The sequence below is a fragment of the Rhamphochromis longiceps genome, linkage group LG8 (genome assembly GCF_057381845.1).
Source record: "Rhamphochromis longiceps isolate RC_006_pf linkage group LG8, R_longiceps_female_GT1.1, whole genome shotgun sequence".
Classification (NCBI taxonomy): Eukaryota; Metazoa; Chordata; class Actinopteri; order Cichliformes; family Cichlidae; genus Rhamphochromis; species Rhamphochromis longiceps.
In genome coordinates, this window is record NC_140564.1 from 32,933,938 (window position 1) to 32,947,422 (window position 13,485).

Genomic DNA, 13,485 nt, shown 5'->3' on the forward strand with positions numbered 1-13,485 from the left:
CTACAGCAGCAACACACCTGTCAATCAAGCTAGCGATAGTTAGCAATAGTTATGAAGGATGGAAACTAAAACTATCCTCAGGTCCTTTTTTTTTTGCAATGACATTGGCAGTTTTATTTATAAAGCACATTTCATTACACATAAACTCAATGTGCTTACATAAAACTGCATCATGCACATGGAGTAGGTGAGAACTTTTGGACCCTTGAAGGGCTTTTAGTACAAGAGGTCATTTCACCGAGCGCTTTCACTTTCAGCAATATAACTTCTACTTGTTCTTGGCCGCTGTGGCGTTCCTCAAAGAAATAGTTTGACATTTTAGGAAACACCCTTGCTCATTTCCCTGCAAGGCTTTGGATGGAAAGGTTGATATGACTAAATGTAAATATGGCCTACCAGCCATGAAATTATTCTATCATCATATCTCGGTTAGATTATTCTGATGAAAACACAAATGTTAAAAGGACAAATTATGCTTGGTGGACACGTTTTTGGTTGGTGCTTTGTCATCACCATGATGTTGCCAGGCAACCTGTGGTGGCTAAGCTAAGCTAATCACCTGCTGGCTCTGACTTCATTTTTAGCTTGCAGAAATTACAGTAGTTTAATATTCATTTTCAAATCTCAAAAGAATGGCTAATTTATCTCTTTCTCGAAATGTGAAGTCTCTGCTTCAGTGCAACTTTTTGAACTATTGCTAGCATTTGATATTGCAGCAATGCAGAGCTCAGAGGGTTTTGTGGTGCTGGGGTTTTCTGGAAATCAGTCGGTGTCATGGATATAATGCGGGAAACTCATTAAGCTGGAAAAATATCCCGAGTGGGTTTTCACTCAGCTCCGTCTCTGTGAAGGCAGAACAAACACGTGAGGCTGTCAGATAGACTCCGTTTTTTAACACACTGCAGTTTCTGCCTCTGTCTGCTCTCCGTTAGACTTCGAGCTGCTGCTCCTCAGCTCATTTCTGTGTGGAGTACTGAGATGAGTTTCTCTCGTGGGAGAAGCTGCAGAGTACACAGCTCTTTTCATCTTTCTCTGATTCTTTCTGCCCTCACCTCGTCTCCTCATGCTCGCACTCGTTTCATCATTTAGTCATCAAGATGTGCTTCAGCGTTCTGCCAAGGGAGGCTAAAAATGGCTACCACCTCTGACTAGCTGAGAGCTATATGGTGCTCAGGCTGCAGGCAGTACTAGTAAAGTGAGAGAAAAAAATGCAACATCCACTAAAATGTGAGTGCACCTTCTTACTTGTTCACTCTATGTTGGAGTGTGCTTAGTGAAGTTCCCTGAGGGGCCTATCCAAGTAAACTAACTGACCTTAAGTACTAAACTTTTGTCCCTCTTGTCTCATTACAGTTAGCAAGAGAATGAATCTTCTCTATGTCATTAGAATTAGTGGTCAATAGCATTGATTTTACACAGCTGGTGAAGAAGAGACAAAAACAAGGCATTTCTTTTATATTCTGGACCGTTACAAAGACAGACTCAAGCATTACCTGTCACATAACATTTACAGGTCTGAACAGCATCGCATGACTGCACCAATATATTATCACTAGCCTTTCTCTCTTTTTCCTCCTGTACTCTCTTCAGATATAGCAGCTTTGCTAACTGCTGTCTAAGCTTTTTTCAGAGTCTACCTTCATTTTTCCCACTGGAAAAAGCTTAGACATAAGATGGTAACACTTTCCTCCGTATTTCTACACAATCCCACTATGGCACACTTTAATTTGCATTTTTTTAAAATAATGCTTCATAAATTTGCTATATGTAGGTATATGTTATACTCTGGGAATACATTAGTTGCATCAATTACCTTCCCAAACACTCAAGACAATGTTTGACATTCAACCAGCCACACGAGAAGCAGCTCTCTGCTCTGCATTGCTTAAAATAGTGTCAGATGAATTTTTTAAGGAGGTCACCTCCAGCTGCACAGAGCAGATGAGGGCCGCAGGAAGTCAAACACAAGAACAGCTTTAGAGAATACAAATACTTCACTTCCCAAATGTCCCAGGTATGATTTGAATCACCCACTACCCTAAAAATGAATTACCTATGCAAACCTATGATGCTAGCTAGCTTGAGGTGCTTTACCCTGTCCAGGTGAGTTGCTCACCTCTGTTTTTGGTGATGCCTGCTCTGTTCTGTGCTGTGAACAGAGCCAAGCGTCCAAATATAAATCGGTGGATCTTTAACAACTGTACAAGTTTAGGTGTCCATTTTCTACAACTGTTTAATGCACATGTGACACTCTTGTGAATACTTGGAGCAGTTGGATGGTGTTGACTTTGTAATGAAGACAGCTTATGTGTGCTTTTTTGGCAAAAATGAAGCAATAATATAGGATAGCACAAATACAAAATTGCACCAGATAACAATGCTTTGTACGTGTAGAAAGAAATGCATAATAGTTTTACATGGGCTCGTAATGAAAATGCACCAGCGGGGTTTAAATGCCATGTATTAATTTTTCTGGCAAATAGGCTGTTTGTAGTCCTCAGATATTAATATACATGGTGTGTGAATTTGTCAGCAAGAGAGTTTTAAATAAACCACGACAGACTTGGGCTGTGCGTCTGTGCTCTGTAATTATCCCCCTGACAATAAAGGTAACTGAATGTAAATCTTCTTGTGTAGTATCACTAAGCGCTAAATGGATATTGACTAATTTTAGAAAGCTGCCTTTTTCACCTCTTCCTCCCACTCGACGGCATCATGCTTCACTGTTAAGGGACCACTGTTTTATTTTTCCAGTTTTATTAAAAAAAATCTGTAAAATTCAAATTCAGAGGCTGACTTCCAAAATCCCCTGAGCTGGCCAGCTAATCCTGTATTTAACTGTTAAATTTGCATGTTCTCTTCCTTCTTTCTGCCGGCCAGCCTCCCAAACAACAGTGCTCCCTCTCTGTCCAATTATACTAAGAGCCCAATACTCACTGAGAGCCAGTTGCACCAGCTTTCAGAGGATCAGCACAAACTGGCAGCAGAAATGACTCTGTGTGCTCTGTTTATTATGTATATATGTGTGTGTGTGGAGCTGGGTGGCACTGGTGTTGGCAGGAACTGGTGTGAGAGATTTACAGCTGAAGGCAATCCTGCCTGGCCGTCCTTCCAATCTGTTTCCCTGGTAACGGTTGCATTTCGGAAGCTGTCGGAAAACGAGGGGGGAAAAATGCTCTACTGCCCAAACTGGGCAAACTGGGAACAAGATTTTATTTATGAGATTGGACAGGATGCACGAAGCCCACATGGAGGATAATTCAAGCCACCGAAGCTTTGCTTTTAGAGAGAGACTGAAGAAAATACCTCACGAGAGAGCAGCACTGGGTTTCTGAGCCAGGATTGGAGTGTGTAAATATTATAAATCAGCTTCATTAATATTGTAACATGATTACATTTGGATCTCATTTTTAATTATACCACCGGGTTGGTTGTCGAGATTTCTAAGACTGAAAAACTGTGAATTTAGGAGAGCGAAGGTGCTTATCATCTTCCTCAATTCCAAAGTGCCTCACAGGGTGCCATCAGTGTGGTGATCTGCTTTTTCAGTCCTTTTTAATTTCTGCTTTGTTGTGCATGCTATGATATTGTGTGTGAAAAGCATTTATTGTAAGGCTGATTGTAGTGTGAACGTGTGTTCACTTTACCAGAGTGAACACATGTATAAAAGCTCCCTGAAACCCATGCTATGATTACCAAACAGGAAAGAAGCTGATGTGGTAGTTAGCATTTTTTACAGGTGTTGTGAGAGGAGAAAAGGAACTACATACAACTATAACATAAGACTAAAAAACAAACTTTAGCTTCCAAGTTGGAAAGATAAAAATTGAAGACTCTCTGTAAAATATCCCACATGGTTGTCCAGTGTTTGACTTAATGTGGGACTGCAGAGGATTTGTATGCCTGGTAGGCCTGTCCCACATCCTGAGACAGTGTCCCACATTTTCATTTGCTCAATTTTGCTAATATTCAAAAGTCAGCGATGCAGGACAGACATTATCTTCTGGCTTTTATCCAGAAAAATGTTCTTTTTTTTTAAAATCTTTATGACTCGCAGAAAGCAAGGAAATCTCTCATCAAGGATGAAGTGCAGGCTCCACTTCTGCTGCACCAACACCAACACTAACAGGGAATGTTTAGAGGGTCCACAAAGTTACGCAGGTTTCAATGAATGTGATGGAAACCACAAAAACATACATCTGTCCTCGACATGCTAAATAATTGGAGTGTGATAATTACGTGTAACATACAAGACTTTGAGATGAGCTTAGCCAATTAGCAGCGTGTCCCAAATAGTCTCAGACAAACACACTCTTTGATTAATTTTGTTGGTGTTTTCTGTCTTTTTTATTGTTACTGCTGCTGCATTTCTAAAACACAGATGACACACAAACACAGAGAAAAGTAACAATGCTCATTCTGCAAAACAGGACATTGATTAAAATACATGTTTATGACAAGCTGGTAAAGGTAGGCCCGAATTTACTGTACCAATGCAGTTTTATTGTTATATAAAATATTACATACATATTACATGCTGATTAGAATCTACAGAATAATTAGTATATTACATAAACAAATAAATGTATAGGAGAGTAAAAATGAAAATATCTGACTGTGAAATGCAAGTACAGTGTTTGAGTACATGTACTTCCTTTGTATAATGAATTTTTGAAGGGCTTGATCTCATTATTTGCTCATTATTTGAGTTACTTTCAGGGCAGCCTGCAGGAGTGTGATGACCTGGGTCTATGACAGGCACTATTTGTTATGAACAGACTGCGTTTCTGGAGAGCTGATTAGGAGCGAATCCATGAAGCTCTGCGTGACATTAGAACTTGTGAATTGTATGACCATGTTTCCAGTTGTTCATGTTGATGTCCCAAAGACTTCCATTTTTTTGGAAATGATCAGGTTGTATTTCCATGATAACTCCATTTAGTCTTAGCAGCAGACTTTGAATAGGACAGAATAGAAAACCATCATAAAAATGCACATCAGGCAGAGGTTGTTGCAGTATGAGCTTGTTTCTAGGGCACTGCAGTAAAGCAAAATAATAACGCTTCAACTCATCCCCCTGAATCTTATTATACAAAAACATCCTTTTTATTTGGTTACAACAAATTAAAGTTAGCCAGTGTCATTTCTTTTTTCAAATCACCATCAAATGTCTGTATCGTATATACAAAATGTAATAAAAAAGCAAATTCCACAACCTTTCATTTCGGCATTGTACTGTGCAGAGGTGTAATGTGGTTCTGGGTAACTGCTAGAAGACTATAATGTTTCCGAGAATTTAATTTCCATCAAAAACACGACTTTAGGCAATGAATCAAGCATTTGACTTGTAAATGAAAATATGAGATATCATAAGAAAGAAATGCAATGAAAAGGCCTTAATGTCATTGCATGCTTTTGTGCCTTAATAAGATGCTTTAATGTACAATTTGATCACTTGAATCTCATCCCACTGCTAACACTCTCGTTCTGTCACTCTGTGTCCTGCAGATGGCGCTCCACTGAGTGAACTGTCCTGGTCATCATCCCTGGCTGTGGTGGCCATCTCGTTCTCGGGTCTCTTCACCTTCGTCTTCCTCATGCTGGCCTGCCTCTGCTGCAAGAAGGGCAAGATTGGCTTCAAGGTGCGCCTCTCCATCTGCTTCCATGTGAAATATGATTACATCTGAGGCATAGAGTCAAAAATTAAAGCATGAGTTGGACTCTTGCATAGAGATGTGCATGCTTGCTTTCCCTGCCCATAAGTGTTACTGCAAATGGCCTAAAAGCAGAACATTCCTCACAGTTTGTTTTTAGATGACCATTATCGGCACATACTGTCTTCACCCACTTATACTCATATTGAAGTGGAAAGAAGGATAAATAGCACACAGAGGTGGTATTGTCCGTGTCTGTGGAGTGGTCGGAGGCCTGCAGCTTTTCAGAACCGTCTTGTGGCTGATGTAGACCCCGTTTCTGAGCAAAACGCTGAAATGGGTCATGGCACCCGAGAAAATAGGACAAGGAACAAGGAAGATGGTGTGTACAAAAATACTTGAATATGTGCCCTTATCTGCAGTTATTCTGTTTTATTGTGAGCTGAGTATCCTTTTGCAGCTGTGCTGTAAACAAGTATATGGTTGTTTACAATCAGGGTTTGAATGAAAACCTGCAGTATGTGCACTCACAGGTCGTAGCAGGTGCCTTCATCTCTGTATTTTTCCTCTGGACAGTCTCACCAGCAAGAAAATAACAAGAAACAGAGGGAGGTTGTTATTTAACTGAAAACTGTAAGATAGACTTAAACATTTAACAGAAAATTAAATAGAAAATAACAAAATCCACAATGGAAACTGTTTGAAACTAAGTTAAACTTTCGGATCTGCCCACTGTCTCCTCCCAGCTGGACATGCCTTAAAACATCTCACCTAACAGCCAACCAGCAGTGCTCTGCCACGACTCATCAGGGAGTTCACTTCCTATTTGAAATGGGGGTGGGGGAGAGGGGATAGTCTACTTGGTCAGCAGCAATGCTTAGTGGTTGGTTCATGCCACATTAAAATCCATGCAATCAGGGCCCAAAGTTAGCCAGCAGAGTACTTGCATTCATCGTCATTCTCACCACCTCTTATGTGTAGTCCATGAGTTTTGACCGAGGCAAGGCTGAAATGGATTGGACATGTGTCGTGGAGGGATAGTGGATAGATTAGACAAAGGATGCTGAAGATGAAGCTACCAGGCAGGAGGAAAAGAGAACACAGAGGAGGTTTGTACAGTAGATGCAGATGAAGGAGGATGTGCAGAGGGTTGGGATGGGGTCAGGTGGAGGCAGATGATGATTCTTGATCATGACTGTTCTGCTAAGTTCTACACATGATCATTTAAAACAATGAACATCAACTCAGAAATACATGTATGAGTAATGCAAATTGTTTCACTTTCTATGACTGCAACTAGTGGCAGAGAACAGCTGTTCTCCCAGAAGTGGAGCAGGCAAGACCCTCCACCTCTTTTGATTGTAAGGGGATTCCACAGGTCACCTGGTGAGAGGCAGCCTGTCTACAAACAGTCAACTGAGTGCAGTCGCTCTCAGACATGATGACATGATTTGCAAATAATGTCATCCAGTTTATAAACACATAGATTGCCAAACATGGAGCGATCAATCTGAGCCAGTCTTTGCCAACAAGGGCAGCTTGTCTGCAGACTCGGCTCAACTAGTTGGCAACTGGTTTTATACTGGTTCCTATATGAAAGCAAGGTTGCCAAGAAAGTATGTAATGTTTTAGTTAACTTGCTGTCCTACAGCACCTACATCACCTACCTGGAGTCCAGTCCGGGTTCTGGCTGGACTCTGAATGTAAGCAGTTAATTTAAATTCCTGTTTGATATAAGTCAGATTTACAATAAATGGAAACAGATTTGCAATTTTTACCGAGCACATTAAACAGACTGGACCCTGTTTTCTCTACTGTGACTGTAGCATTACACTGACATCACCATGATTAGTGAAGACATGGCCTCTTCTCATTGGCTAAAAATTACTTGGTAATCATTTCCTTTCACCTAATAGCATGTTCACAGTCCAGGTTTAGCATGTTAGCTTTAACTAACACTTATGCAAAAAATTCTAAAATATCCTATTTGCACCTTTTTCAAAATGTGGGTGCAAAAGTTTTTGTATATTTTTTTTTCACAGGAAAACAAATATTTTTAAAAAATAATTAATTTCTTTGCTTTGTTAATACAGCATTCTCTTTGGTCTCCCACAGCAAGCCTCTACTGTGCTCCATATTAATGATTAATTCTTTACTTTATTAATTTATGTTGCATCATTGTGTAAGGAATTAATATAATTCAAGGCGCTTTAGAGGAAATTGCAGAATCATTTATGCTACTGTGAAGCTGTTGAATGAGTGTGATTAGGCCTGCCAGATAACCTTTTCTCACAGAGGCAGGGACATGTAAGATTGTTTTAATAATGAGACATGTTCGCCTTTAGGTCTCTGCTCATCTCCTTTTTTTTCACCACTTCCTCTCACTCTGGATCAGGAATGTCTGATTGCAGCAATGTTTCTAGTCATATTGCATAACATCCTGTTCTTTCTTCAGCACTAAATGCATGATGGGTTGTCAGGCTGTATGTTACAAAAACTGATTCCTAGTGAATATATATGATGTGCCTCATGTCTGGTTTTTGTCTTTGGCTGGTTGGACCACCCACTTCAAAAACCTGTCGAGAGGAGTGGGAAGAGAGGGAAGTGAGAGGGCGCAAGGGCGTGAGGAAGGGCATACCCATGAGCCTGCAGTGCATCCGGCCTCGGGGCCTCATCTGGAATTAGACACAGCTTCTCCCAGAGAAGGAAGGGGGATTTTTAGAGATAGGAAAAAACACTTTGAGGAGGGGGGGCAAGAGCGAAAAGGTCTCTGTGTTTTGCAGACAGTAGCGGGGAGGTGAGAGTCGAATTTAGGAGATTTGGTCTGCTTAAGCTGTTTGTTATCATCTCATCTAATTTAAAAAGGACACATGTTACATAGATAATTTGATTCCTGTCAAAAGAGCTGTATCAGACAAGTATGAAGCAAAATCTAAACTGAGCCACAAAAAGAAGCAATAATAATGTAATAATAATAACAGTAAACCTGCTTCCTAAATATCTTAATTTGCTGTATACCAGTCTATTAAAACAGCAGCAGTGTTTGACTCAAACAGTTTTCATAGTGAAAGTCTCTCAGTTATACAGCTTAAGGTCACTCGACCATGAATAGTTCCTCTGCTCTTCTGTTCTTAATGTACAGCTTCAATACCTCAGCGCCCTTTAATCCCTCGATCTGCTTCACATCCACAGCCAACGTCATCAAACCAGTTAATCTAACAAGCGTTTTTGTTTAGACTGTCGGAGGAAGCCCACAGGCAAGTTTCACACATGGAACATGATCCACAGCAAGGGAATTTTTAGAAAACCTAAATAAGTTATAGAGCTAGTCAACTTAAGTGTAGACTAAGGTCAGTGAGGTCAAAGGTTAAAAGGCAGAGAGAAAAGCAGTGAAAGGAATGTCCTTACAAGCGTTGTGTTAATAAAAAATACATCTGGCTGTTTTTTTTTCTTGGTTTTGTGGAGAAGGGGACTGCCCCGCAGATGTTCTCTGGATTTTAGTAGAGAAAGGAAGAGAGCGAGTGATGTCACACATATAGTATGTGAATACCCCCCATCCCCCCACCTCTACTCCCTCACCCTTCATCCCTCCTCCTCCTCCCACTTGTATTTTTCTCTCTCACACATTTTTCTGGGGGCTCAGTTTCTCCCCTCTCCCCTCATGAGATAACCATAAGTTCAGTCCCACTTGTGAACTGGGAGATACTGCTCCTCCCTCTTCCTCTGTGTCCCCCCCTTCTGGTTCTCCCTCCATCCCCAGTAATCCCAGGGACACTCAGTGGTCAAGCTGCAAACCTTTGTCTTCCTTCTTCTCTGTGGAGCAACAGTGAAACTCTCAGTGCAGCGTGATGAAGCCTTTTGCTGCAGCCGCTCTTCCTGCCACTGCCATCATCCTGCTGCCCTCAACCAATGGGAGCCGTGAAGTGGGGCGGGGGGGCACTCAGTGTGTATGTAAGGGGAAAAAAGAGGTTGAGATGCTGTAACCCAAATTTGAGGGCATTTGGGATGTCATCTTCACCTGCAGATTTTGGGGAGAGGTAAGCTTGCAGATGATGTTGTAGAGAATTTATTTTTTGTTACTAAGAAGGAAAGTTTAAAGTAAATATTGGAAACAGACATTTTGCAAAGGAAATCCAAAGATGTTGAGAGGTTTTCTTTATCTTAACAACAAATGCATTTGTTGTTAAGATTTTTCCCCTTTTATTAGTTTTGATTTTTTTCATGAGTCAAGCAAAGATGACATTTCTATAAAGCATGATGGAAATCGTGTGCTGCTTTTATCTGTTTCATACGATTGCAGAACCTTTAGGTTTTGGACTCATTACAGGACAAAATTTGTGCACAATAATGAAAAGTACACATTTTTTGCAGCCATAGATTAAACACTTTGACTGCAGAACTCACAGAATGGGATGCTTATGGTGTTGTGTAAATGCTGTTGTATGTGTATGCGTGTGTGTGCGCAAGTCTGCAGTGACAGTGTGTGTGCCAGTGTGGAAAGTGTGGAGAGTGAAACCACATGTTGAATAGGAGGGCGAGCAGGGCCGTGTGAAGATTTGGATCTGAAGAAGGGGGGGTGCACTAATATGTGTGTGTGTGTGTGTGTGTGTGTGTGTGTGTGTGTGTGTGTGTGTGTGTGTGTGTGTGTGTGTGTGTGTGCGCACCCACTTTCTTGGGGGACAGACAGGATGAGGCATGAGATGGAGGTGTTTATGTGTGCATGTGTTTGTGTGGGTGTTTCAGAGGGCCGCAGAAGGTCAGTCTTTTCCAGCGATGGGACACCGCTGCTTTCCAGCTCCCATCTGAGAGATTTTATTCTGACATCCGGTGTGTGTGTGTGTGTGTGTGTGTGTGTGTGTGTGTGTGTGTGTGTGTGTGTGTGTGTGTGTGTGTGTGTGTGAGACCACCTCCCTCCCCTCCTCGTTCATTGCTTCATCGATGTGTGACTACGTTCAGCAGACGGAGGCTTTCACCAGCTCCTAAATGTATTTTTTAAAATTGAATTAGAAACAAGACCTGTGACCTATTTTATGCAACATTCAAAAGAATATTAACAGCCAAAGTGAGCTAATATTTAAAAAATGTGAATCTGCTCCAGAATTTGATGGCTTTTTCCTTTGACGATGCCACGCCTCTCCACCAAGTTTCATGAAATTCAGCTTTGCAGCTGTTGTGCAAAATTGTTCAGCCCTGGCAGAGAAAGAAGCCCTTTTTTTCTATCTTTGTTGTTAGTTTGTAGTACAGCATTTATTCTTCACATTTCTCAATAGTGGTTTAGAGTGCAAGTTGATTTTTAGTATAGTTAGTATTATAGAGTCTTCACTATGTTCATTCATACAACATTTTTACAAATGTGGGCACAGTTTTTCTTTGTTTTTTCTTTGTTAACAATTTAAAACAAGTTACCTTACTCATCTCTTGTTTTCAGCTTCTTTCAAGTTCAATTTGATCTTTAACCATGTTAAAGGATCTGTCTTGCCAGGGATGTGGGTGTGACACCAACCTCCCTAATCCACTCGCAGATGCATTGATCACTCTGCCTGCTGCTGTTTAGGGCCTGTGAAGCAGAGGGATTGTCTAAATTGGTAGTAAATCACGTTAAAAGACCCCCTTTGTGCCTTAGTGTTTAATAAATATGTTCATTGTCAATTTTGCATGAAAATTTAATTTAAAGAAAACCATTTTTTTGTGGAGTGAAAGTAAGACAGCGAAGCTCTCGTCTCCAGTCTGTCCTCTACATGTTTCCAAAACGCGTAAGTCATCAAGCTTATCTCAGAAGAGGATTGAGATACATGTAATCTTAGAGCTAATAATCTCTGGACATTCCAGACTGGCTTTGTTTACACTGCGACTCTCCAACAGTTTTACAAACAGCTCACAGAAATGCAGAACCGAGCCAGGACAGCTTGTTTCAGTTTATCTCAGCTCTGCTTCAGTGCTTGTGCCAAAATATCATCAACTTTCTACATAACCATACATCAGTGCCACAATAATCAGGGTTAGTGCAAACAAAAACAACAAAAATCTCTGTTTTCTGTTGTTGAGGGTCAGTGATGATAACGGAGGATCGCCCTGGCCCCTCCCCTCTCACAGGCCTACAGCAGCCTGATTGAACTGTATGATGCAATCCAGCATGGAAGAGTTTGTAGTGCAAAGCTACAAAGTTAAAGGTGCGAAAGTCTTGAGCTTTATATTGTTCTTTATATTTTATTATAAAGGAGTTTGTCAGTCAATATTTGGTATGAGCACCTTTATTTTTCAGCCTGAACTCTCTTAGACAAGCTTTCTTGGAAGAAAGGTTTTAACAGGAAGAAACCACCAAGACCGACATTCTTCCTGAAATGGTTAGGCACAAGGAATGGGCTGATAATGACTGAAAAATCAAAGTTTAAATCATGAATCATTAGTGAGGTGATGCTGTTCCATTTCTTGACAGCAGCTGTGTTTGTTCAGATTAAGGTTCAGTCTGCTGCGACGACTACAACGGTAATGTTTCTTGTTGCACTCATGGGCTGTAATAAACCATGAGATATATTTTGACAACACATGGTCTGATGCGTACAGGTGTGAGGTAGTTTCAGTAGGTTCCCATATTATAAAAATGGTAGTTAATTGAACTCAGGTTGAATAATGAAGTTGAGAAAAAGTTTAAGTTATAAAGTTGTTGTTTCTTTAATAGATTTAGGAGTCTGCTCATCATTTAATGTGGAAGACTTGTCAGCTCCCACTGACATCATTGTAATATAAATGCACAGGGCCAAAAGCTGCAGTGTTTTCATTGGTATGAAAGAACCCTCCATGCTTTGATTTAACATGCATTAACACACAGCAAGTTTCCATCATGAATATTTTCCTCAAATTACAAAACGGCGGAAGTCTCTGGAGAATTTTCACTTCTAATGTGCGAGTTGCATTTTAAGGAGCTGACTCTCAAATTAAATGCTGTTTAAGTTTGAAGTTGCATAATTATTGAAATTTTACTCTGCACTGTTTTACAGTTTTGAATTTTCTTTTTTTTTCCATGTGGGAGCAGACTCTTCATTAGCTTGACCTTTGACCTTTTGTGCATGTTTCCTGGCGTGTTGCAGGAATTCAAGAATGTGGACGGGGAGGAGTACCATGCAGACATGTCCACCTTGGCCTCGCCGGCCTCCCAGGGTAGTCCTGACGTCTACATCCTGCCGCTCACTGAGGTGTCCCTGCCAGTCGCCAAGCAACCAGCTCGATCAGGTGAGTTCAGCTCAGTTTAGCTGAGCGAGGGCTGGAGCCAATCAGCTGGACCAAACTTTCCCTGCAATTCACCTAATGCAAGGGTATCAAACATAAGACCCGGGGGCCAGAATCGGCCTGGCAAAGACTCCATTCGACTGGATGGGATTGGAAAATTGGAAAATATTTCAGTCTGTTTGGTCAAAGTGGGTTGACCTAGACTGCCATCTTTAAACTACAGCATGTTTAGTGCTCGATAACAGGAGGTAAATTAAGCTAAATAGTTAAAATAACTTCTCTGGATTCAAAAAAGAACAATTTTTATCTTTATTTTACTTTTAGGAAATCTAGCGTTGATTCCATTTCTGAACTGAAATAAAACATGTTAATGTTTGTTTGCATGCTGATTACTCAGCTGTGTTTTTTCTTTACAACATACTCGTGCTATGGCACTCGTTTCCAAGCAATAACTCCAACAAACATTAAGAAGCACAGTGCAGAACAGAAGCCTCTGTTTGTGCATCAGGAGCAGCTGGCTGTTGTGGTTGAAGGTGACTGCAATCAGGACGCTGCTACAACTAATTTCTCTGCTGCTGCTTACTTCATGCCTCAAATCAAAAGG

At 40.8% G+C, this 13,485-nt stretch overlaps 1 protein-coding gene across 2 annotated transcripts in view; it reads left to right on the forward strand.

The window, feature by feature from the left end:
- aatkb (apoptosis-associated tyrosine kinase b) overlaps nucleotides 1-13,485 on the forward strand; it is a 69,794-nt gene that overhangs the window by 31,329 nt on the left and 24,980 nt on the right. Inside the window, exons 2-3 of one of the 2 annotated variants that reach the window (XM_085417123.1) lie at nucleotides 5,509-5,642; nucleotides 12,743-12,884. In XM_085417123.1, coding sequence (XP_085273249.1) covers nucleotides 5,509-5,642; nucleotides 12,743-12,884 — 276 coding nt within the window. Of the gene's footprint in view, nucleotides 1-5,508; nucleotides 5,643-9,421; nucleotides 9,692-12,742; nucleotides 12,885-13,485 lie in introns of those variants that run through there. The other variant, XM_085417124.1, reaches the window with a different exon arrangement.